Genomic DNA, 26,668 nt, shown 5'->3' on the forward strand with positions numbered 1-26,668 from the left:
GCCAAGGCTTCCTGACTTTTTTGTTTAATCTTTAATTTTAAAATAGAGAGGCTTATATTTTTGTAAATTGTACCAAAATAGATATACATAATTCTCTTTGCTATATCCTTAGGTTTGTACTTGCGATTAATAGGGCCAAGCCTAACACCAAGCCATATGTAAGAATATGCTTATTAAATTACCCAATAATAATAAAATTATAACAGAATTTTATTTGGTCAAGAAAATGATCACATTTTCTTGAATGTCAGATGTATAAAAGTAAGATATTGGGAGAAGTTAATAAAATGATGAATGTGCTTGCCTGATGATTATGATACACATTAACATTTCTTCAATTCTCATTAGCTAAATATAATGTAACTCTAAAAATGTCTATTATGACATTAATTTGTTAAAAATTTATTATGTAGATTATCTTGCATAAGAATACTTTGCTTGGATGTTCTTTCTCATTTTTAAACTTTTTAATGTGTTTAAAATATACTGTCTGATTTGATCACTTTTTTAGAAATAGTGAAATTCCTTGACAGTATTAGGTTGTTTAATTATTTGGTTATTTTTTTAAAAGATTATTTGATTCTTATTATTTTACATAAGTGAATAGCATGATTACACAGGAAGGTAGTCTTTTCTTATTAGTATATTTTCTTAGAATTGGTTGCTAATTAGAAATGCTCCTAATTTTGTCTTATAGCTATGAAACTATTCATACCATTAGTGTTCCTCAGCAGTTCTTTGTTATAATTGAAAATTTCTTATTGCATTTGAATATTCATATTACTGGATACTTTTTTATTGCTGTGCAAGCAAACAACTGTAGTAGTGATAGATTTTAATGCGTTACTCAGTTTCTGAAACATGAGAAAAGAGGAGGTAAACATTTAGCAAATAGATTGTATTCAACATTTAAAAATAAATAATAGAAAAAAATAAATAGAAAAATAATAAATAAAACTAATAAAAATAAAATTCTATATATTTATTTTATAAAGTAAAAAATAAAATTCTATTTCTAATAAATAGAAAATAAATAAATAAATAAATAATACTTTCTTAATCTTATAAACAAGACCTATTCCAAAGGAATATTTTTTAAAATTAGTCTCATGAGAGACCAAATGTATACATTCAGGCATTTTTTAAAAATTCTAAAAACAGAAAATGTTTTGCTTTCATTTTGTGACCACAGTGCAATCAAGTATAAATTAAAAATAATAAAAGACCACTTAAAATCTTAAGAACATGTTATAAAATAACTATTCTGGCCACAAGAAATTAAAGTTACAACTATAATTCTGATAATAAAGTATCATAAAGCAAAAACTCTGAGGTGAAGCAAAAGCAGTATGCAGGAGTAAATCTCATGTCCTGCATGCTGTCATTATATGAGAAGGGTTGGAAGAAGAAAAGGAAAAATAATTAAGTAGCAATTCTCTCTCTCCCCTCAGTCCCCACCCGAGAATAATTATTTTATTCATATTTATTCATCTCTAGATCTTTGAAATGTATCAATTTTTAAAACATAGATTATGTATTAAATGTTTAGTGAATGAATGAAATTAAAAAAGAAATTTGACTCAGAAAAGCAATAGTGCAAAGCCACTCTATTCTGTATTTGTATAAATACTGTATAAAAGGATGACACAATACAGCTCCAAAGAAAGGTCCCTTAAGAAAAGCAAAGCTATAGAACAGTAAGCTTTTTTTTTTTTTTTTTTTTTTTAACAGTAAGCTTTTGACTGCAGGTGGCTGAACTTATTAAACTAGCCGATGTACTTAACTTATATGGGAGAAAATTAAGATCTGAGAGTTTTCTGAGTGACGGACTACCTCAAGCTTAATAATGTCTGTTAACTATTTTAACAGGCCTACAAATGTTGCAGTAGGGAGTTTGGACAAGGCATTGCAGGGATAGGTACTCTTTGCTCAATGATATCTTGGGGTACAGCAGAGACTCGAATGGTTGTGGGGGAGTTGACAAAGCTGGAGGCTTCCAGGTCTAGTGCTTGGAGTACAATAACTCAAAGGTTGGACTCACCTGAGACGACAACCAGACATCCCAAGCATGAACAATACATGGAGGGGCTTCCTCCAAGCATGATGGCCTCAGGGTCGTTGTACTTCCTGTATGACGGCATGCGGCTCCAGTAGAAAATGTGCCCCGCTAACGAGGCAAAAGCTCAATGGTCTTTAATGACCTTACCTCAGAAGTTACACACAATTATTTCACCAGTTAAAGCAGTCAGAAACCTCCCTAGATTCAGGAGAGGAGATAAAGACCCCAATGATACTCTGTGGGATGAGGGCCAAATAATTTGTGACCTTTTTTTAAACCTTTATAACAAAATAAAAGAGAACAGAAAACATGTTGTTCTAAGCAATGGTACCTGCAGTCCTATGTGGAGATGTGCAAGCGAAAGCCAACACCCAGAATCTCTGCTATTTTTTTTGCAATTTGGCCTTGGGAAAATCATATATATTCTCTGGCTATGTTTTTTTAATGGTAAAATAAGTGCTTTGGGGCTAAAAAAAAAAATTAAGTCTTCTAATTGGTGAGGAAATAAATGAAATTAGTAAGATTTTCAATTTCCTTATATATAATTCATTTCAGAAATACTGCTTAGAATCTCAGGTGATGCAAGGTTGCTTACATTATCCAACTACTGCTTATTATCAAATAAGCGACTACCAAAAACCAAATGGTCGTGCATGTAGTTTTTTCATTGTGCACGTTTAGTGTACTTCTAAGAAATAGCTAATATTTTTAAATGTATCATTTCTTAGCATTACAGGAGTAGCCTAAATTATTTGATTTAGGGATGCCCGGGTGCCTCAGCAGTTGACTGTCTGCCTTTGGCTCAGGGCATGACCGTGGGGATCCCAGGATCGAGTCCTGCATCGGACTCCTTGCAGGGAGCCTGCTTCTCCCTCTGCCCGTGTCTCTGCCTGTGTGTGTGTGTGTATGTGTGTGTGTGTCTCATGAATAAGTAAATAAAATGTCTTTAAAAAATGATTTGATTTAGGAGATAAAGGTCCATATTTTTATGTCTCGGCAGCTAGAGCATGGATTGACTCAAGGAGACGGGTTTCATCTCCCTCATTGGCGGGGAGAGGGCTTGAAGTTGCTGGTAAATGGATCCGAAAGCTTCTGAAGTTCTGCTGTTGCCATTTACAAAGTATACGAACTACTCCCCGTTTAATTGAAAATATTTTATATTAGTTTAATAGCTGGAGATAGCCTTCTGTTTTAACTGATAACACAAGTTTTATGCTTTTCCACATACCAAGAAATAAATGGTAGCTCAATGAGAAAAACTGATGAAGAGCTTGAAAATTAATGAAACATAAAAGCTTTTGACTCTGACCTTGAGATGCAGTTTGGTATTTATGATGTTAAATTACTTGCCTTCTTTTAAATGGAGAAACAGCTGGCCTGCGTGGGAGGGATGTTCGGTTATGATTGAGGAGGAAAAGAAACAACAGAAATTTTAAAATCTTCAGAAATAGTATATAAAATGAAGTACATACTACAAAATTCAATGTGATATGTTAAAGTTCACAGAATGCATAGATGTTGCCCTCCCACCAAGAAGTATACAATTGGGTTGATGTAAGAAAATAAGTCTCCAAAGCTGCATAAATATTGCACCCCCATGAGAGTGTGAGAAAGTGTTTCATGTTGTGATTGATAAGACTGCTTTTATGGCCGTCTTTGAACTCTTAGCAGGAACTTTGGAGTGTCCTGAGGGTCTGTCTGCCTTTATATGGCAGGAACTCTGTTTTCTTAAAAAATAGTAAAGAACACTGTATTCCCTTTGTTACAAAAGGATACCTATAGTTTATGGGAATTGACGAACTTAGTAGAAAAATTGCAAACTTTCTCATGTAGCTTATGAGAAATGCTCACCTTCATTTTGAAATTTTGGTCATTGTTTTTCCTTGACTATAGTTTTCTGTCTTTTCTTTTTCTTTTCTTTTTTTTTTTTTTGACTTTTTTGTTTTGTTGGTTTTTAGTAAGGGAGGCCATAGTCTGACGTACTTTTAGTAAATGTCTGAAATTTGTAGAATTTGGGGACAGTATTTTATTCTAATGATTTATCTACTGAAAAAAAGTGAAGGGGAAGAAAATCCAAAATGCCATGTGATACATTTACTTGAGTGCAGTAATTTCTGCATATTAGAGGGTTTCCCCACTGAAGCAAGAAGGCTTGAACATCTAATGGAAATCATATACTGATAGGCACCAGATTTTTATTGTCACTTAAGTCAGGGGATCTTAGAACTAAAGGTATTGAATAATGAAAATGTGAATATATGTAGTCTCCAAAATGTGTTAATAAATAGTAAGTCATATACATCTCAAAATAACACAGTAAAATAAGCAGGAAAATTGTTGAGATTTGCACAGTAGAGACGATGATTTTTAAAGCTCACCGAGATAAATATTTGCTCAAAGTCATACTCCATGAGATTCTCATGAAGCGAGACATCATGTCAGCTCTCTTTACTTCCCATACCTTATACTTTGGTTTTGGCTTCATTCTTAAGAGACGAATACTTTTGAAATTACACATCTGGTTTGTGTAAGGCTGGCTAGCACTCAGGTCTGATCTCCTTTTCACTGTGTTTTCTCAATACCACTCATCCAGAAACCCCAATAAATACATTTTTAATCATTCTTTATAAAACACACTTTCTGATTGGTTACCAGATACATCTTGCATGTGCTTAAATCACAAATATTTTACTTCATTCATATATTCCAGATAGCAATGCTGATTCTATTAGTCATTCCATCTGGTACAATTAATTAAAGAATGAATAATATCAGAATAGTAACTAATCATGTATTTTGGGTTAAATCTTATTTTCTCTATTTTTACATTTATCTTTTAATAGAATATATATACACATATAACTGCATACACATATATCATTTTCCCCTCATTCTACACAAATGGTTGTATGCCACACATATTATAAAAACACACTAGAGTTGTTTTACTTACTATAATCAAGATAATTCCATATTAATGAATAAAGATTTTCTTCCTGTGTGTGTCTGTGTGTATGTGGTGTGTTTATTTGGTTGGTTGTCTTGCTGAATGGATGCACCCAAGTTTGTTCAGCTGTCATAAAAGAGATTAAACATTGACTCTGGTGCTAGACTTTGAGGTTCAAATCCTGGTTTCACCACCTGCCAACCTTTCAACCTTAAGCAAAGTATGGAAACAGCCAGCATTTCAGTTTTCTCATCTTTAGAATGAATGTAATGATAGGAATGTACCCTGTTACCTAATGCTGTTTGAGGGTTAAAAGAGTTAATGTATATAAAACCACTTTGCAGAGTGGCATTTCCATCATTACCCTTATTAATCTATTAGCAATCACTATTGATGGACATTAGTCTATTTTCTTTTTTTTAAGATTTTATTTATTTATTAATGAGAGACAGAGAGAGAGAGAGAGGAAGAGACACAGGAGAGGGAGAAGCAGGCTCTATGCAGGGAGCCTGACGTGGGACTCGATCCTGGGACCCGGGGTCACAACCTGAGCTGAAGGCAGGCGCTCCACCGCTGAGCCACCTAGGGATCCCTGACATTAGTCTATTTTCGATATTTTTTTTACAAGCATTGTTGCAGTGAATAATGTTGCATCTAGCTATATCCTTTATGTGAAAGTATAGCTGTTGAATTAACTAGAACCAAAATTGTTATGTCAAAGTGTATATGCATTTGTAATTTAAATAAGCATTGCCCGATTGACCCCATAGATCCTGTACGTATTACCGCAAAGGCATGAAAGTGCTTGTTTCCCTAACCCCCTCACTAATAGACGATGCTATCAAACTTTTAGATCTTTACTAGTCAATGAGGAAAATACAGTATTTTAGAAAAGTTTACTTTGTTTTTTTCTTATTATTAATGAAGATAGGATATTTCATGTTTCAGCAACCATAGTTTTTTTTTTTCTACACGAGTGCTTAGACTTGAATTAGCAAACCTACTTTGAATTTACTGAATTCTCAAAATAGGAGGGAAAATGAAATAATGTTTCAAAAAAAAAATAATGTTTCAAGAAATTCTGTATGCCTGGTATAGAACAGAGTAGCTTTACATAGTTCCTCTCATGAATTCCTTATAAAAACCCTTCAAGATGGTATTTTCATTCTCTTTTAGACATAACACAAAGTAAACTTCAGAATTAAATTTGCCCAAAGTCACACAGTAACTATATGGACTCAGATTCTCTAATAGGTCAGTTTTATTCTGAAATACATGATCTTTGCATTATAGACACCTTGCATATTGAAAGTGAGTGTGTGCATGTGTGTGTGTGTTTGAGAGACAGAGAATCTTGAGGGGGAGTATTTTACAAAGTAAACATAAATCAGGGATGCATCTCAGTATAGCTAAAGTCACAGTGTGACTGTGTACAACTTAACCTCTTAAAACCTCAATTTCCTCATGTCTACAATATAATAATGTAATCACAAACCCACCCTATAAAATTTTTAGAGATTGAATAAAATGATGCAAAAAATGCTATTTAAATTCTAAAGTTCCATATAAATATTAACTTGATTATGTATGACTCAGTAATTGTGTCCCCTTAAATTTTAAGATGTACCATATTTTATGTTATCTATGTCTTGCTAAAAAAAAAAATTGCAGTTGTATTTATCTTCAAGCTTAAAAAGTTCAGATCATACTAATGTGTTGCAGTGGTATACGGTGGTAATCAGAGAATCTTGCTCTAAATAGTTACAAAATTTTGGAGATTATTCTCCATAATGGCAACAAAAAAAATGGTAGCAGCTAACTTTATTAAACTTTGATAAAGGGATCCCTGGGTGGCGCAGCGGTTTGGCGCCTGCCTTTGGCCCAGGGCGCGATCCTGGAGACCCAGGATCGAGTCCCACATCGGGCTCCCAGTGCATGGAGCCTGCTTCTCCCTCTGCCTATGTCTCTGCCTCTCTCTCTCTCTCTCTCTCTCTCTCTGTGACTATCATAAATAAATAAATAAAAATTTAAAAAAATATTAATAAAAAAAACTTTGATAAAGTGTCGAGCCCTATTCTAGATTGTTCAACTGAGTTCTCACCACAACCTTATGAGGTATTTACTGTTGCGTCCTTTTAATTTTACACACAGCGGCAGAGCTGACTATTCCCTGCTCCCCAAGAAGACTAGCTCTAACACCTGTACTCTTTCCCCACTAGGCCATTCCCAATCTCTGATACTGTCGATACAAGTAGTGTTCTCTTAATGAAATGTGTTGTCCTGTCCTTTAAATGCTTTATCTCTAAAACCACAGAACAAGGAGCAGGTGTATGTGAAGCTGATTACCATCCTGGTGGTAGTCTATAATAGAAATTGAAAAGGGTTACTCTGATATATAATTAACCAACTACTAGTAAATTGGCTGCAAAATTTATCATGGTAGACTTGCAAATTTCCCAGTGATATCAGATCTAGTCCAACCTTTTAGCAGATGTAGGCATTCCTTCTCCATCTTCCGAGACAGATGGACCTCTATTCGTTTATCTACAAGGATATGAACACCCTACAGAGCTCATTCCATTTTCAACAGTTCTGGATATTAGAAGTTAATTTTTAAGTAGGATCAAAAAATATCCCTCCCCCATTTCCTTGTATAGAGTCCATTTTTATGTGACAGAGCCAGTGTCCTTTTGATTATACATGATAGGCCTTTAGATATTCAAAAAAAACAATCGTGTTTTCCCTATGTCTTCTGTTTTTAAGGTTAAATGTCCCCATTACCTTTCTAAACCTTTTGTTCTGCTTTTAGAGCCATCAGCATCCTGGTCACACCTCTTTGGCTGACCTCTAATTTGTCAACTTACTCCCTTAAATGGTGGCATCAAGAATGTGCTCGGATTCGTTATGTTGGCAGTTGACTCATTGCTTCCTGTAATCTGTATGCTGGGTGTCTTTTTAATACAGAGAGTACATTGTTTGCCAATATATCAGAATATATTGAAAATGTATTTGTAACTTATAAAATATGTATTAGTGGGGGCTGGAATTTACACTATTATCCTAGCATATAGAATCAGGTGAAAAGTAATAACGTATAGTTAGTTGCTTTATATGTGTAAATGTCTAAATGACTTAAATATTTATTTTCCTTTCAACTGCAGATCAAACTTCCCAAATGCTAAGGGGCCTTATTTAAAATAAGAGCACTTAGAGTTTGCCAGTCGGCAGCACAGTAAGTTCCTGTGGTAAACTCAAATCACCAAAAAACTCAAATAGACATATTTCCTTTGGTCTGTTTTTAGGACTGACAAAGACAAGAGTAGAGAAGTCAGTAAAGGCCTATTCTAATAACTGCAAGCGATCTCATGGGGGTAGTACAAATTTGTCCTGGTTTTTTATGCCTTCTCCGTCTATAATACATTGAAATGATATATGGTGTTGAATTTGATTAAAATTCAGCAGATATTTATGCAATATCTGCTTTCTCTAAGATGCTTATGCAGAGTACCACAGGGAAACATTAAAACATGAATAAGATCTGAATCCTCCCAATACTGTGATCTCTTCCAGAAGCTCTGAGGTTTCAAAGTGCATTGAGAATCATGAAATAAATATCATTATGATGAGTTTTTTAGTGTGAAGTGTGTATATATTTTAATTCTGAGAATTGTACTTATTAAAACACTATGATTTACAACATTTTTGAATATATACTATCCAGTACCAAGTGAGGACTTTTATGTGTATTTTCTCATTTCATCCTCAGAACAAACTCTGAGGTAGGTGTAATTCAGCTCATTTCAGTGAAAATTAATGGAGACTCTGAAAGCATAAATAACTTTCCCAGGGGCCATACAACATTTAGAGGCAGAACCAGAACCCAAACCAGGTCTGAAAAATCTCCAGGAATGAGCTTGATCTTTTGTGTGATTTATATCCGATTTCCATGTTAACAGACACATTAGAAAGTAACACAAATCTTTATCTGTTCATTCTAGAAGAAGACACTTGAATATATTTTATTAGCCTGTTGATTCTCCTCTGGGGTATGAGTTAGTTTCCATTGCATCTTTGGGAATCTTTTCTTCTAAAATTCATAACCAGCTTCTGCTGGAATAAAGAATCACCTGCCGAGTTCATGAATAAGGGAAAAGAGAAAAAGGAAGAGTGGTAGGTCAATTTCGAATCAGATCAAAATAGTATTCCAGGACCAGTATTTTAGCATCTGCCTTTGTGGGAAATAAGTTGACTATTATTTCAAAACATCCTCTACTTAAACAGTGTAACCTGGAATTAATTGAGCTCATTTAAGCATACAGCCCTTCCAGCCATAGTCAGTGTTGCTGAAGGTATAAACATTGAGAATTGCCTATGGGAATGATAAGAATTCTGTTTGTCTATTACACTTTTGTTCCTGCTTTTGCAATAAGAGGGGAAAGACTATACAGTAGCCATATATCTAGAATAGAGAATATCCTCAGGGCACCTGGATGGCTCCACTGTTGAGCATCTGCCTTCGGCTCAGGTCGTGACCCCGGGGCCCTGGGATCGAGTCCCACATTGGGTTCCTGCGGGGAGGCTGCTTCTCCCTCTGCCTGTGTCTCTGCCTCTCTCTCTGTCTCTCTCTCTCTCTGTGTCTCTCATGAATAAAAAAAAAAAAAAAAAAAGAATATCCTTGTATATCCTTATAGGACAAAATGCTTAAGGACTAAGAGAAAATTTAGCTAAAATTTGTATTCAAATAGAAAATAGCATTATTGATATCTCCTTACAATGTCCTCATAAATTTTTTCACAATAATTTATGCATGAATAAATGTATGAAAATATATATATTCATTTGTCATTTATGTGAAAATAGTCTGTTTCTCTTTAACTTAATAGAACTTGGATTAAAATGTATGTTGTTATTTTAATCAACATCCATGTTGTATATCATGAGCATGCAGTTTTCTATTTTCTTGGCAGAGAACTTAAAAAAAAAATTAAGCCCTAGTCAATAAGAAAGTTATGGATATATAAAACCATAATTTACAGTTTATTTGATTAGATCAGTATTTAATTATGTATTACATGTATTTTTTTGTACTGAATATTTACACATAAATTAATCCCACCCATAGCTAGAGAACTAATGAAACATTCCATCTAAACATAAGTAAGTAAACAGAAGACAAGCAGCTGTTGCAAAAATCCTGTTTTTGAGTCTGGGCCTGATAACCAAAAACAGTTTGGAGAATTTGGCTGCTACCATTTACTTACATCTGTTGAGACAGTATTATTTCAACTCAGTACTTGGTCACTGCGTGTCACAAATAACAAGTAGTTCTCTCATTTGGAGAACTTAGGGGAAACACTCTTGATTTTATGTATGGGATGCCGTACTTTTAAGTACTTCATCATCTTCTACATGATGTTTAGCAAATCTCTTTATGGAGTTTTTATATTTTTAAGTATCTTCAGATGGATCTAAGTATGTGTAGAAAATACGTGAAATGAGGAAAAATAATATGTTTGTCGTCTTTTAAAAACTGGATCTGTTTAGTTCTGGACCTCTTGTTATATAGGAACCACTAAATTGTCTGGCTTTCAGCTGTAACCAGAAACATTCTTACCTGATCAAACCCTTATCATTCCATTTGCTCTGAATCATAACTGAGTTTAGAGAAAGTATAACTGGACCTTTATGTTAGGTGGGAGACAGAAAGCTTATATTAAAGATAGGTTGGCGTTATTCAAGTGGATAAATCATCAATTTTATAAAGATTCATATGAGAAGCTCATACTGATATCTCAATGAAGCGGTTAGAGGACTGGGCTCCAAGGACACTGGTCAGTTGGTGTGACACTGAGAGAGGATCTCTGATGGATTGCCATAAAACCCTGTTGTTGGTGCAGTCACATTCATAATTTTCATCCCTACTTTGTATATTTAGGAAATTCAGCAGATTCAAAATACAAAAGAATGCAAAATTATCAGATTGGATGTGGCCACATCTAAAAGGAAAAAAAAAGCAATCAGAAAAAGGAGTAGATGGAGCTGGTGGGGGCAGGGAAGGGGGGAAGGAGGAGGGGGAGGAAAAGAGGGGGAGGAGAAAAGAGAGGAGATGGGAAGGAAAAGAGGCAGGAAAAGCAGGCAGATAGGAAGAAAAGAAAGAAGGGAGGAATGGAGGCAGGTGGGGAAATATTCAAGATCTTCCTCTTTGTACCTCCTACACTACATAACATGGTCTCTTGCCTTCTGAGCCAAAGTTTCCAGAATGTTTCCGTTTGAGGCTCACAACACCTACTCCTTTTTCTGTGCATTAAGTTGATGTTAACTTAAAGGTCTCCTATGTAAATCCTTGTTCTCTTCAACTTCCCCTTATGTCCGTTCTATTCTAATTATCAAACTTTGAAAGAAGAGAAACACGCTCTTATCTCAGTGTTACAAATGTACAGAAAAGCACAACAAAACGTGAAGCTGTTTCCATGTTGAAGGAGGGCTCGGCGGATAGATGCGCCAGTGAGCGCTTTGGTGGGAGGGACACATTTTCAGAGTTTCAGGCTCGGGAGCTTCCAAGTGTAGAAAGATGAACCACTGACCACGTTTGGGGCACTACGTTGAAGGTAGCATATACTATCATCAATCCTGCTCCATATTATGAAGACTTTTCCTCATTTTATTTTAGTGTATCTCCTGAAATCCTTGCCCTGGTGAGCAAAGGTAAGTATTAGGTTTTACACCCCAGGTGGTGGGATAAAAGTGACGATATTCTGATATCAGACAACTGAATATTCTAGTGTCATTTTATGAAAGAATTTCCCCCCAAGTGTGTCGTCCCCTGTAGATCTGCACGCTTCCTTTACCCTTCAGTTCCTAGTTCTTGAGATTGGGGGTGGGGAAGGCTACAACACAGGGAACCTAAGACTACGCACTGGTGTAAGGCTTAGTTTTACGAATTACCTTTAGCCTTTTCCACTCATGAGGGAGACCTTGCCTGCCTCATTAAGTCTTTAATGCAAGGGGCCGCGTGCACGCTACATTATTATGTGTGACATCAGGTTATAGGTTGCATAGTAACTGTGATGCTGCTTGCAAACAAGCTGTTTCTCTCCCCCTGAAGGTAATATTAAACCAGGTACTTGTGGGGAAACAGCTACTTGTGTTGCTCTTTTCTTAATGGGGTGGATTTGGGGATCAGGAGAGTGGAGGAGGGCTTAGAGATGAAGCATGGCCAGGAATGAATGGGTGCTCCCTTTCCTTGCAGTGCCTCTCAATTTGATATCTGAATCTGCCTGAAGAGAATTTTGCTTAATAGATATAAAGTTAAACAAGAAGAAGAAAACCAAACAACTGAACACCTGAGTCTTTGGAGACCCTTATGAAATGAACTATCCTCATTAAATTCATTTTCTCTTTGTATTGAAAATAAATACAACTTTCATCTCTGGTAAATATAGTCTCATCTATCCTGTAAATGTAAGAATCACCTCAGTGTGAACTGGAGTGACACTTACTTCTACCTGTGGAAAACTCTATTTCTCTGGCCAATGGAATTGTGACCGTTTTGCTCTTCAATAGCAGGGGAAGATGAAATGTTCTATTGGCAGTACGTGTGGCGCTCCGCAAAATTAGAGCAATCAGTGTTGTCCCCAAAGTGGATGGATTTGAACGTCTCAAAGATAAAATTAATAAATGAAGTCTATGAAGTCCAAAACCGTGGAACACCAAAGTCACGCACAATACGCGTGGCTTACCAACGGCCTGGGCTGTGTCGTCAGGGTGCCTCCCACAGCATCCAGGGGTGACACAGCTTACACGGCACTTCCTGTCCTTGAGGCCCTTGGCGCTCACGCTGTGCCTGTGCAGATTCTCTGTCGCTGAGAAATCCCCTCTGCATCGCCGTCTTCTGACCAGTGGGACACCAGCCGAACAAAGACAGAAAGGCAGAGTTTGAATAATCAGAGAACTGAGGGAATAAGGATGTCAGCAGGAAAATGGGTTGAAACAAATCAAAGTAGAAGAGTCTATCAAAAGAGGTAGGCCAGAAGTTCCCAAACTACTTCATTTTGTGGTACTAGGTCTTAGGTTCTCTGCATTTTTTTTTTCTTCCACAGGGTCTCCTAGACCAGTTGAAATATGCCACAGGAGTGAGGACTAAACAACCTAAAATATTTACATTTTGCCAACTTAGCAACCATTTAAAAAGATAATGCACATCAGTCCAGGCATGTAATAATTAATAAGTTCTTTTTTTTTTTTTCATGATCACAGTGGCTTACTAAAGGTGATTTGTGTGCCCGCTGGGTAATACAAAACTTCTTAAATCTAGAAATGGATCGGACACCACTACCTTTAATTCCTGTTTCACATTGAGTTCTGTGCTATCTGTGGTTTTTATCACAGCATTCACTGAAGACTTCCCTTAACAAAGATACGACGTGGCTGAGAGTGCAAAAACGGAGCTCAGTGGTTCGAGAATATCCCTGAAAGGTACACAAAGCTTCCTCATGTTAGAACTATGAGGTACCTCAAGCTCATTGTTTGTGTGGTGTCCAACAGACACCATATGGCTCGAGTCTCCTTTAGACACAGACATACCCCACAGTGCCCATGTGAGTTGACTGCCGGGCCCTGGGCACCCCTGCACAGTTGGTAAAGAGGGCCTAGGTAGACCCTAGAGAGTATTGCCACTGCTTAGAAACTTGAATATTCTAGATTCCCAGGGCCACGAGAGGCCCTTCATTAGGGAGGCACCCGCAGAAGTAATAGTTGATAAAATTCCTCTCTCCCCCTGAAATGACTGAAGTCAGAGAATTGAATTCAAATGCTCCATGAGTACCTAGGAAGTGTGATGTGCAATGAAAATAGAAAGTTAGACAAGCATTTCAATAGAATAAGATTGAGACTAATTTGATATAAATAACGCCGTGAAAACAGTATTATGTTACACCTACAGGTTCTAATTTGAATCATAGAAATAAAGCAGTTGGCTTGACCCAATCATTGAAGTTGGGAAAATAATCAAGTTTGTTTCCTGGGAAGATCCAGGTAACAAGATTAACTGGGTATGTTGAGTGTTTGAGACGTTATTAAGCAATCACTCAGGATGGGACTGTTAGAGGCTGAACCGTATCCCTGCCCCCACAATTCATGTGTTGAAGTCCTAACCCCCCAGAATTTTAGGATGTGACTATTTGGAGAAAGGATTTCCAAAAAGGTAATTAATTTGAAGTGAGATAGGGTGGGTCCAATTTAATATGACTGGTGTCCCTGTAAGAAGAAGACATCGGAACACGGGTGAACACAGAAGGAAGACCGTGTGAGGACACAGATGGGGACATCTACAGACCAAGAGGAGAGGCTGTGGAAGAAACCAATTCTGCTGACCCCTTGATCTCAGATTTCTGTTGTTTAAGCTACCCGGTCTGTGGTATTTTGTTATGGCGTCCCAAGCAAACCAATACAGGGACACAGTGCTGGAGAGAGGATACGGATTGAGGAAGCAGGTATAATCATAATTAAATCCACCAGAGAGGACTCGAGGGTCAATAAGAAAGGGCCACCAAAGGGGAATAAGAGTCTTGGAGGCATCCATGCACTGAGCACAGCATGGGAAGGAAGAGGGCGGCAGTGGTGTGGCCATGGTAGAGGAGGGGGTCGCAGGAGTTTTGTGCGACAGACGACAAAGGAGCCAAGAACCGTAGGAACAGTCCCGTGCCACATGCAGCTAGGAATAACAACCGACCCAATGTGCATGAGTGGTTGCGAGGTACAGCTGCCAACGAGACGCATCGAGAGGATGCTTTCAATGGGGCCCTGGAGGCACAAGACAGGGAGAAGATGGCCAAGGGTGGATGGTAGGACTGAAGAGACCCTGCGTCGCACCCTGTGTCTCAGTTGACAGTGAAACTAGTCCGGAGCCACAGATAATTGCTACAGGAGACAGTGAGGCCGGCCCATGATTGGCAGCCCTGTGCACACGGGATTGACGGAGACGTTGAAGATCAGGGTGCTGAAGGCGTGATGGGAGAGGGGGGCACATGCGGAGGAAAAGCAGGTGACTGTTGCTGCAGGACTATGGAGCAGTGGGGCGATGAGAAGAGGCAGAGACTTCCTCACCCACAACTGCGGAAAAGGACAGTCTGTGCTCTGGATATTCCCAAAGGCCTTTCCCCAAAAACAATGTCCCAAGGGGATGCTGTCTTATAGCCGACTCCCCACGCAGACATCCCTGGGACGGTGTGCCTTGCTGGGAAGACACCCTGTAAGCTGCGGGACGGAATCGTAAGCAATCCTTTCTCAAAATGACTTAAATTTTTTTTTAATTTTTATTTATTTATGATAGTCACAGAGAGAGAGAGAGAGGCAGAGACATAGGCAGAGGGAAAAGCAGGCTCCATGCACCGGGAGCCTGATGTGGGATTCGATCCCGGGTCTCCAGGATCGCGCCCTGGGCCAAAGGCAGGCGCCAAACCGCTGCGCCACCCAGGGATCCCTCAAAATGACTTAAATAACTACTTGACTAAGCTGCAATATAGAAATGGCCCTAAATATACCTTCAGAGCGACTGAAAAAGGTCTATGATTCTAATATTATGGAAATGGATATTTGTGACGTAGGAAGAAAAAAAAACAAAGCTGGTGACATCATTATACGCCTTTGTAAAATTGGTCTGTTTCCATATAACTTAGGTGGAAGGAAAATGAGTTCATTCATGAACACAGATGATTCAAAAACGGGTTCTGATACTGAAGTACAGGTATCAAAGATGGACGGGGGCGTTGGGGGAAAACTGCAGTACGACATGTGAGTGAAAAGGCAAGTTTTCATTTGTGTTACTATCGTTACCATAAGCGCTCAGAAGAAGAAGCTGAATTAATTCCACTCCTTAGTTCATGTTTTGTGTTATGCTTGACCTGCAGAAGGGCCTCTCTTCCTCCGATTTGTTTCTTGTTTATTTTTCCTGCTTCCATCCTCATTCCTCTCATATCGTTTTACAGCTTATATGACTTTATTATGAGTAGGTATGGCAACAACACAAACAAATGAAATGTTGTAACAAATGAAGCGTTTTTCTGTTTCAAGCAAAGTCTAAAAAGCTTGGATATTTGGGGGTACCTGGGTGTCTCGGTTGAGTGTCTGACTCTTGATTTTGGCTTAGATCATCATCTCCGGGTCCGGGTATCAAGTCCCCAAGTGGGCCTGAGAGCCTGTCCCTCGTCCTCTGCTCCTCCCCATGGACACATGCCAGCAGGCTCTCTCTGTGTCTCCTCAAATAAGTAAATAGATCTTTAAAAAAAAAAAAAAAAAAAAAAAAAAAAAACCTAGATACTCAAGTCATATTCCCTTTGGCTCTTATTAGCAAAATAGACTTTACCTTTAATTCTGAGTTCCTCACATTTGTGTGATTTTTAAATTAAGAAATTATGAATTAAAATTGACCTTTTCCCCTTTTATTTAGGGAAACATATTCCCTAAATAAATAAATAAATAAATAAAGCATGCAGTCCAAATTTTATATGATCAAAATGTATTTGGAAGCTCAAAAGCTTCACAGCATTATACATCTGTATCCTAGTGTTTTTCCCAAGCTCCATCCCTACATCCTACTGAATATTTTTATTAATGTGGAAAATTCTAAATAGTTGAGTCTTTTTTGAAATATATATAAAGCATGTTTTTTGTTTTTGTTTTTTTTTAACTGCTGCCTGTCTAGACTCCTCTCATTGAGAAAATGGTCTGGCTGTTTTTGAACGGGTACGTGAGGTAATATTTAGGATGCTTATCTTAATAGAACCGAAAACCTTTTACACAGATTCACCCTTCATTACTTACAATAATGCCAAGTGCTATCGTCCAGGCAGATATTTATTATTTTATATATGAAAAGACATTAGAGTAGGGCTATTTCTCAGTGGAACAGGGGAATAGAAGTTTCCTGAATTCTAGTTCCTCATAGAGCTCCACGTAATGAGCTCTTAGAAGACATTGCAGAGCTGCAATTTGAAAGCCTTGTCTAATCAGCCAGAGCAAGCTCCGTGCATCCCCACGGAACAGCTCTGGGGAAAGCGGTGCCTCCTCCTCCTACATCCCCTGCAGGCCCCCAATCGCTCTGTGCTCGGGGTCTGCAGCAGGAGGCCACAGAGAGCCCAGGGCCGCAAAGCTAGGGCTCTGTCTGTCAGCCCGGAGCAAACGGCGGAATACAGATCATCAGCTTTGTTTTAGGAATGTCTTTATTTACAGCGCTGGAGTGGAATTTTTTAAAAAGGCCGGCAGTATTTGCATTGCATCTGTCACTCAAGCTCCGATGTTGATTCCTGTCCTATAAATGATCTTGCTTGCTTCTCTGTTTTTTTTTTCTTCCATTCTACAAGGTTACTGTCAATGTCAGAAGATGTAAACCTCAAGCATCCATTATACAGGGCTTGACGTGCATCTTGGAAGAAAAGAAGTTTATTTAATGAAAAGGGATAATGACATTCATTCCAACTAAGCATATTTGATTGCACAGGGAAAAGTGTATCTTCTTTGGGAGTTTTGATTGAATTGTATCATAATATAAAATTTGCCGCCATTCTTTTCTTTTGCTCTGACCAACAACCTTTCCCAGCTTAGCTTGCAGTCTATGTAAAGTCACTGTCAGGTAGAGTGATGTCTTAGTTGCAAGTGTCCAGACCAACAGAAAGTAAGTGACCCTCAGGGATGGGAAGAAATCTCCCAGTTTTGACAAAGATCCTTCTCTGCTTGGGAATTGTAAAGCTCAAGCTATAGATGAGGAAAATGACAGGAGGGGCCATGTTTGGTTTCACAGAACTTAACCTATCTCAGCAAGGCTGCAATACTGGGGAAAATAATACCTGAATTTATATTTATGTCAGGCTGGCAGTTGATGGGGAAGGTTCGTATAAAGGTTACTGCTGAAGAAATGTCTATCATTCTCCCCCTGCACTCCTGTGATTTCTGCTTCTTCCAAATCCTACCCTCTAGAACAATAAAATGATTTTAAAATAGTAAGTAAAATCTGATTTAATAGCCCATCTTCCTGTCTTGTAATGATTACATATCTCCTCTCTTGTAGCTTGCAGCAGCCGGAGGACAGTTGACGTTTACCATATCGTATGACTTCGAGGCAGAGGGAGAAGATGCCGAAAGTGTACTCCAGGTTACGGTTATCTTAGAGGTAGAGTATGGAGCAGATCCGTGTTGTGCAGCTCTTTCACGCTCGGAGGCTACACCTTACCTCATGGGCTTGACGTTAACTAACATATGACTGGGGGGGATATTGTATCTTGGGAAATATCTTTATGCCAGGCTTCTGTTTCACCCTGAGATATATCTAAAAGACTGAGCATATTTATTAGGTTCCAATGATAGAGGAGACCTTTAGACCAGACTTGGAGTTTGTTTGTTTGTTTGTTTGTTTATGATTTTATTTAACGTTTTATTTGTTTATTCATGAGAGACATAGAGAGAGGCAGAGACACAGGCAGGGGGAGAAGCAGGTGCCATGTGGAGCTCGATCCCAGGGCCCTGAGGTCATGACCTGAGCCGAAGGCAGACGCTCAACCATTGAGCCACCCAGGGGCCCCCCAAACTTGGAATTTAAATTAAAAACATATTGACCATGTTCCCAAGAATATAAGTATAATGAGGTGTTTAGGAAAATGCTGATTTACATAGTTTAATTTTTCCATCTTTACCTGCTTCCAAGTAGGTTTTATTGGCTACGTCTTTGTATTTAGGCAGAGGCAAATGAAAAAGGAAACTTGTTTATTTTAGATATAGTTGAATCTTGACTTCAAAACTCTTCATTTAGGTAAGAAAGTTATAGGAGAAACTGCTTTCAGGATTTGAGGGGCTGTGGGCAATTCCAAAGTGCTGGAAGCCTAAAGATATCTTAGAGGCTCTCTTCCCCTTTTCTCATACTTTTCCCACAAACTGCACACAGTCTCAAAAGCACACACTTTCATATGCACATTTGTGATTCCAAAGGGGTTGGTGTTGATTTAGCACTGGGCTTTGTTGTTCTTTGCCTTGAACCTTTCATGCATGTGAACCAATGACAAAATTCTTGCCCTAAAATATGTATTTCCAGTGTTAGGTGAAGTGATCTAGATGCTATATGTATTATTACGTATGTATGTATGTATGTATGCATACGGATGTGTCAGTGAAACTACAAGTGTGTCTTGGAATTCCTTCAAGATAAAAGGGGTTCTCTGAATGTAAAATGTTGTGAAGTTCTATATTATTAGTATAAATGGACTCAGAAGAAGGAGAACCTAAATGTCATAGGTCAGTCCATGCATTCCCTGTGGGGATTCATTATCTTACTGGGAACACTAGACCTGCAGAGCTTTTCTGGTTTGTTTTTGTTTGTTTTCCCATAGAGAAGAGTCCTTTAAAACAAAAGCTGAACACACTACAGTGTGCTAAGTTTTCTTCCCTGTTTCTCTATACAATCCACATTCACCATGAAATAATGTATTTGAAATATGCAGCTATTGTGCACTTGCATAAAATCAAGGTATGTGTAATCACATGCATGTATGAATTGCCAAATATCTATTCTTTTAGTTAATGGTGGAAGCAGAGTCATGCATTACAAAGCTTCTACTTTATCATGCATCTGGTTAAGGCCAATAGTTGATTTGCCTTCCCTTATTCTCATATATCCCGGAAATATACTGAATGAAAGGAAAGCCAACCTGAAATTAAAAATCTACTGAGGATCATTCGCCAACTGGCCAATCCAAATATACACACTCTTTACCCCTTTTTACCTTCTTTTTCACAGTTTGACCCTTTTTATACTTTCTTTTTTCCCTTTAGGGAAATGACTTGAGAATCAGCACAGCCCAAGATGAGGTGTATCTACAACCATATGAAGAACATATTCATGTATTGTCACTTAAGGAAGAGTTGTTTACCACACATGGCACAAACTTCCCTGTCAGTAGAAGAGAGTTTATGACGGTGCTTGCGAGTCTGAAGAGAGTCCTCATACAAATCACCTACGGCCCTGGGGTGGAAGCCATCTTCAGGTAAACTCAAGACTGCATCTCCCAGGGTTGGCACGCGTCTTTGGAGCAAACATGCATTTGGTAGAAGAGTGACTTTGAAGATCTGTAGGTTTCCTTCAAATAGTAGCTAAGAATCGAGCACTAGTTTTGTGAAAAGTGTTTCTATTAAAGCTTTGAAATTTAAATGTCCAGAAGGAGTGTGGCTTAGCTCTTTTCTAGTATTGATGATTGCTTCATAGTTTAGCCAGAGCATGTGATTAAAAAAAAATGATCCATAGTCTGAGAAATTCTATACTGGAAAAGAAAGTCTCCATTATGATGACTCAGATTGTGGGAAACTAAATATAACTCTGGAGTTGTCATATTTGGAAAGTGGTTTGTAAAGTGTTTTCTTCTAATTAATTAATTAACTAGTTTCTAACTTAATAGTATAGAGTTTACAATAAGAAACCTAAGGGCTTTCATCTAAGTAATCACAAGCCTCTTTATAAAAGACTCTATTGGCCGAGTGATGTAAAGGAACGAGTGTGAGCTTTGGAGCCAGCCTGACTAGGAAGTGAGTGGATTCAATTGCTTATTTTATGTGTGACCTTTGGCAAATGATTGGTCCTTGTGGAAACTTAGTTACTTCAAGTATAAAGTGGAGATTATAGTGTCTACCTTTCAGGGTCTGTTGGGAAAATTATATGTGACACTTATGGAAAGTGCTCATTATGTAGAATTAGTTGTTTTCCTTTTTTTCAGTTTTTTTTTTTTCTTTAAAGAGAGAACTTTTTACTGGAACCGCACATGCTTGTAACTGACTATAGGCTGCTATGCTTTCCTTTTTTTTTTTTTTTTTCAGATTTATTTAAGAGAGAGAGTTTATGAGTTGGGGAGGGGCAGAGGGAGCGGGAGAGACTTTCCGTGAGTGGGGGGCCCAGTGGACTCCATCCCAGGACCCCAGGGTGATGACCTGAAGCCGAAGGCAGATGCCTCACTGATTGAGCCACCGAGGTGCCCCTATGCTTAAATTTTAAAAACAGTGATGTATTTATCCAGTGAAATGTAAACTTCAGTACATCAGAATGAGGATTTTTCCCTTCTCCTTTTCTGCTCTAAGAATACATGATAGAATGGCAACTTCCCCCTAAATGAGATTAAATTAGATGATGACCCATGAACCAAAACTGACAACATGACATAATCAGAGTCAAAGCAATGTCTCCAATACTGGCTTACCTACAGAAGACTTGGTTTTAGTTTTGTTTTTGTTTTTGTTTTATGTTGCTGCTCCCTCACCTGCATCATTCGCTCAGGCGGCCTCCTTTGTCTTTCACTTGTACCGTCTCAACTACGTGTGATCATCATTACCATCTCCCAAAGGAGGGGACTGCAGATTCATAAACAGAACTATTGTCAGACAGTGTACCTCCTTTGCATAGGCAATTCTGCTAGAAGCTGGGTTAAAATGCCATGAAGATGTGAAGTAGCACTTAGGAATTAATTATGTTTTCTCCCATTTAGTAAATAGAGATTGTCATCATGTTTAAACGGCACAGAGGGATGAGTCCTCTGGCTTTCAATATGAATGACAACCAAATTGACGAAAAATGGCTAGGGGGCTTATTTATTTTTGTCAGCATCGCTTCTCAGACTAGTTAATCCAAAGGTATTTCCTCCTGATTTATGTCAGATAATTTCCGTGTCTACCCATCAAAATCATCGGTTTCATTCGAAGCCTTTGGAAGTGTCCCCATAGATGAGTGACGTGTTCGCAGAGCAAGGGTATGCAAGCAACAGGGGGCAGGGGAGCTAGGTGGCTGCTTTGTGCAGCCCACGTCATCTAAAAGCACTGTCCTTTGAGAAGGAAGAGCCAATGTCAGATATGAAATTCTTAACCCATTTCAGGTAAGCAGAAAATCAGCATAAATCCCGATTCCGTGAACTTGTTATATTTTATTTTTCTCAATCTACAAGTGGATTGAGTCATATTTGTAAAACACCACTTGAATTGATTTCGACTTGCCTTCCGACTTGGCATCCAGTTTGTATGTAAGTGCAAGTGAATTGAAGCTATCCAACACAACTTCGTGTTTGGGTGTATTTAAGGAAGATTTACTTCCACCGTAGTTCTCAGCCCTCGGACTCCGCTTCCTCCAGCTGTGTGGTTAGAGGGAGATGAAGAGTGGAAGGAGAACTAGCCTGCAGGTCAGGATTTTGACTTCTGTTTTCAATTCAGCTATTTAATAGTTGTAAACATAAGTGTAGCTTTGACCTCCTTGAATTTCAATCACCTCGGCTGTGAAATACAGAGGAGGACAATTGCCTTGCCAACTTCAAAAGGTCACCACGAGAATAGAATTAGAGGGCTGCGAAAACATTTTGCTAATGGCAAACAGGAACACAGATCGGAAGCATTTCCAGCCGACCTTAGTCACTGCAAGCAATAACATTGTCTCCAAGTACCATTAAGACCTTGGAGGCATCGAGGATAGAGCACGCAGGGCTAGTTCCAAGATTGTGACAGTCTTTGCTGTCATTCTTTTCCAGAATGCTGAGAGGCTCAGGCAATAAGAGTAATTGGTTTCTTTCTCATTGCTCTCATTGATGAGATGAAGATAAAAACAGAAAAAGTGCAGCCTTCTTTTAGAAGTGTAAGAGAAATCAGCTTAACCAAATCATTCAGCTTTCTCCTTTAAATTCTCTAAACCTTGGATTTAGTAGCACCTTGGATATTTAACTCAAGCAAGGAGTCTGTTCGGCTTTTCTTAATATCTAATAGGTATTAACTCTGCAGGTTTTTTTCTTTTGCCGTATGGCAGACATTAGTGCAACTCATCAAATTTCCGGTCTCCTCCTTCTAAATTTAATTTTTTCATTCATTCATTCATTCATTCATTCATTTGTTTATTTATTTAAAAAAATCTTCATTGATGTACAGTTGGCATAGATTATCAGTGTCAGGTGTAGAACATAGTGATTCAACAATTATGTACATTTCAAAATTCTCACCTTAAGAAGTGTGGTTAACCATCCATCACCATACAAAGTTATTAGAATATTATTGACTATATTCTCTGTGCTATACGTTTCATCCCCGTGACTTATTTATTGTATAACAGAAAGTCTGTACCTCTTCATTCCCCTCGCTTCATTCGTATGAATGAAGCTTATTTTGCGTATCCCCTACCTTCCTTCCACTCTGACGACCACCTCTTTGTTCTCTGCATTTATGAGCTGGTTACTGTCTTTGTGGTTGGCATTTGTTTGTCTGCTTGTCCCTTTGCTTTGTGTTGCAGATTCCACATATAAGTGAAATTATATGGTAATTATCCTTCTCTGTCTGATTTATTTCGCTTAGTGTAATACCCTCTAGGTCTTTCCATATCATCACAAGTGACAAGATCTCATTCTTTGTTAAGGCTGAGTAATATTCCATTGGGTGTATATATCACATCTTTTTTATCCATCCATGTATTGTCAGACATGTAGGTTGTTTGCACATATTGGCTGTTATAAATAATGTTATGATAAACATAGGGGTGCACATATCTTTTTAAAGTAGTGTTTTGTTCTCTTTGGGTAAATACCCAGATCCAAACTCCTCCTTTTGTGGTTTCCCTAACCTCTGAGGGTAGATGTGGTCATATGACTTAGTTCGGCCAATGATATGTGAGCAAGAGTGATTCTCCACCCTACTCCCTCCCGACACGTGCACAAGAAAAGCACTAAATTGCCAGTATGAGATTCTGGAGCTTATCCAACTTATGAGAAGATAAAGATTGCCTGAAATACTGACAGCATACAGTAAAGGTCAGCTGCCCTAAACAGTCACCCAGACCTGTGGGGGATTTTATGAGTAAGCTTTTCTTTTAAGCCACTAAGAATTTGGAGTTGTTTGTTACCACAGCATAACTGAACCCCCATCATGACTTTATCATGATACACCCCATGTGACTTCTTTATTGCTTGAAAATGAATTCAGAATTGTTTCAAGGCAAGATATATTCATATGACTTTTTAGAGTAAAGGTGTGTTGGGGCCTTTGCACCAAAAGTATTGCATAGAACTTATGTAACAAATAATCTAGAAAAACCCTTGTAAATAAAGAGAGTCTCTTGATGATTAGGTAATAGGGTTGATAGATGCAAAGTATGCATCTACCATTTGAAATTAATGATACAGGTAACCATATTTTGAAGAAATTATCATTTTAGGCCCTTAAAAGTTAAAAAACAAAACAAAACAAAACATGGAACTCACTAGGCCTTGGGCTCTTGGTGTTTCCTCCCCATTGTCTTTGACTACTTGCCAAATCAATTATGTAAATACTGGATTCATTCAGTCTGCCAGCATTTACTTTGTGCCTTCTACATATATCTTTCTAAGTCTCAGTTTCCTCTCCTGTAAAATGGCAGAAACAAAACCTAACTTTCAAGATTGAAGGCGATGAGAAAATGATGTACCAACAACACCTGCTGTGCTATCTAGCAATATATTGGGAGGAAACGTAGGGTCACAAGATGATTATTGGTTTTGGAGTCATGCTTGGGTTTGAGTCTGTGCTGCACTGTCTGCTAACTGCATTATATTGGACACAGCACTTCTTTGAGTCTCAGGTTCTTCATTTGTCAGTGTGGACAATAACAATTACACATTACCTTCACTCATAGTTAAATGAGATGTCTGTCCACCCCCCATTATAGTGCACAGAAGATAGCAGAAGCTCGTGAGCAGTGATGATTATGATGTGGTCATGTTAGGCTAGGCAAAAAGGACATGAATGATGGATGAATGATCACTGAGTTGAAAAAAGGCATACTCCAGGTTGGAAGGCAGACATGTACATTTACGGTAGTAGAGTAAATAGTGCATTGGAAATGTGCGCAGTACATACTGGTAGAACTACGAAGGAAGAGATGAATTATCATATTAGCATTAAGTATGTTTATGAATACAATGCATTTGAATATAATGTTTATATAATGTTTAATATAATGTTCAGATGGGTCACTCAGACATTGCTGGGCTACTAAATGATTCTTCACCTTTTTAGGAGTGGAGTAAAATTTATCAGTTCCCCCTGAGTGATACTTGATGGAACTTCTTCAAGATAGAGACTACAGGAAGTTCTGAGTCATCATCTTATGTTTTGACAGAAATGAAATAGTACAAAGCACCTGAAACAGCAATAAAATTTTCATCTCTGGTGGTTAACCTTAAAGTAACATTTCTTTTAGTAGAATTAAATGGATACCTTCAATTAAAAAAAAAAAAAGATGAATAGAAGATAAAATTATTTAAAAGGATTTACAATCAGAGTTCTTATTGTTTAAAAAATAATTTATTTTATATATTATTATTATTTTAGTAAAGTTTAACCTATCTAACTCTAGTGGAAATAGAGTGAAACAAAAACATTGAGAACAATCTTTAATCAGTACCAGGACAATGTTTCAGATGTGACTCTAAGATTTTCAGTAAAAACTTACATAATTATGTCTTTTCTCTTCATCATGTTACCTGTATTTCCAAGTCATAAGAATAAGGGGAAATAGCTAGCTAAAGCAGGAGACTTAGTTGACAAATCTTTGATAGTTCATGCACTTCTAAAATTTAGTACTTTATTACTCCCAGCAATATGTATTTAAATGAATGCAGCCTGGTATCAAGAAAAGAATGTGTCCATATTGAAGGGGAAAGAAAAAAACCACTGCAGCCTTCTTTATGAGTAACACTTAAAACTGTTAAACACATTAAAATCCCATTTACCAACAGAAGAACCTGATGAACATTGGGTCTGCCCGGTGAATACTAATGTGGAATATTGCTGGGAAAGATGTTTGGTTGAAATTTCTCATAGCTCAGAATGGGTACATAGATTAAAGAGAAACACATCTGTTGTTTGAAAGACAAATGAAATTTGGCAATTCATTGAAAATATTTTTGTTTTTGTTTTGTTATATTTTAAATTGTTCCTTAAAGTAGTCAATTACTTACTTTTCTATTTTGAAACATTCCAATATTCAATTTTATATTGAAAAGCCTGGGACTATATACACCATTGATCAGTCTACTGTTTATTAAATTGTGACCATGTTTTATGCGATAATAAACTAGTATAGCAATAATGAAGTCATCTAATTCTGAAATTAAAGTGATCCGAAATCTAAGTGAATCTTGTGACAGTCCATTAATTGCAGGCAATAAGATGTCACAGTTCATTCAGATGAGTTCTGACCTCTGACCCCAAGATCTAACTCCAACATTTTTCAATTTATTCATTTTTTGCCAGATCAAACAAGTAATTTGTCTTCTACTTATCTGACTTTATTCATCTGGAATGTGGATACTAGGCTTTAGTGTATCATTTATCTGGGAGTATGTGTGTCAGTGTTTATTAGATAACTACATTCCGTTCACCCATTCACTGACCTATACATTCATCTGTTCTTGCATGTTTGTTTGTGGATAGTCTTGTATCCATACGTTCATCTGTTCATCTACCTGCTATCCCTCGATCCATTCATTTATTCAACAAAAGCATATTGAGCATGTGTTGAGATGATCTGGCTAGGTATATACATGACCCAACTTTGTTTGTGAGAAGGAGCTCATAAGCCCATGTTGATACAAGCAAGTACTCTCCTTACTTTAGTAACTCAAACCCTA

The 26,668-nt window shown here is 37.7% G+C and overlaps 1 protein-coding gene across 2 annotated transcripts in view; it reads left to right on the forward strand.

The window, feature by feature from the left end:
- Positions 1-26,668, forward strand: part of LAMA2 (laminin subunit alpha 2) — a 584,053-nt gene that overhangs the window by 302,680 nt on the left and 254,705 nt on the right. For both annotated transcript variants that reach the window (XM_038526758.1, XM_038526759.1), the window contains exons 13-14: positions 18,070-18,171; positions 19,824-20,035. In XM_038526758.1, the coding sequence (XP_038382686.1) occupies positions 18,070-18,171; positions 19,824-20,035 (314 nt within the window). The remainder of the gene's footprint in view (positions 1-18,069; positions 18,172-19,823; positions 20,036-26,668) is intronic.

Source organism: Canis lupus, chromosome 1, assembly GCF_011100685.1.
Source record: "Canis lupus familiaris isolate Mischka breed German Shepherd chromosome 1, alternate assembly UU_Cfam_GSD_1.0, whole genome shotgun sequence".
Lineage (NCBI taxonomy): Eukaryota > Metazoa > Chordata > Mammalia > Carnivora > Canidae > Canis > Canis lupus.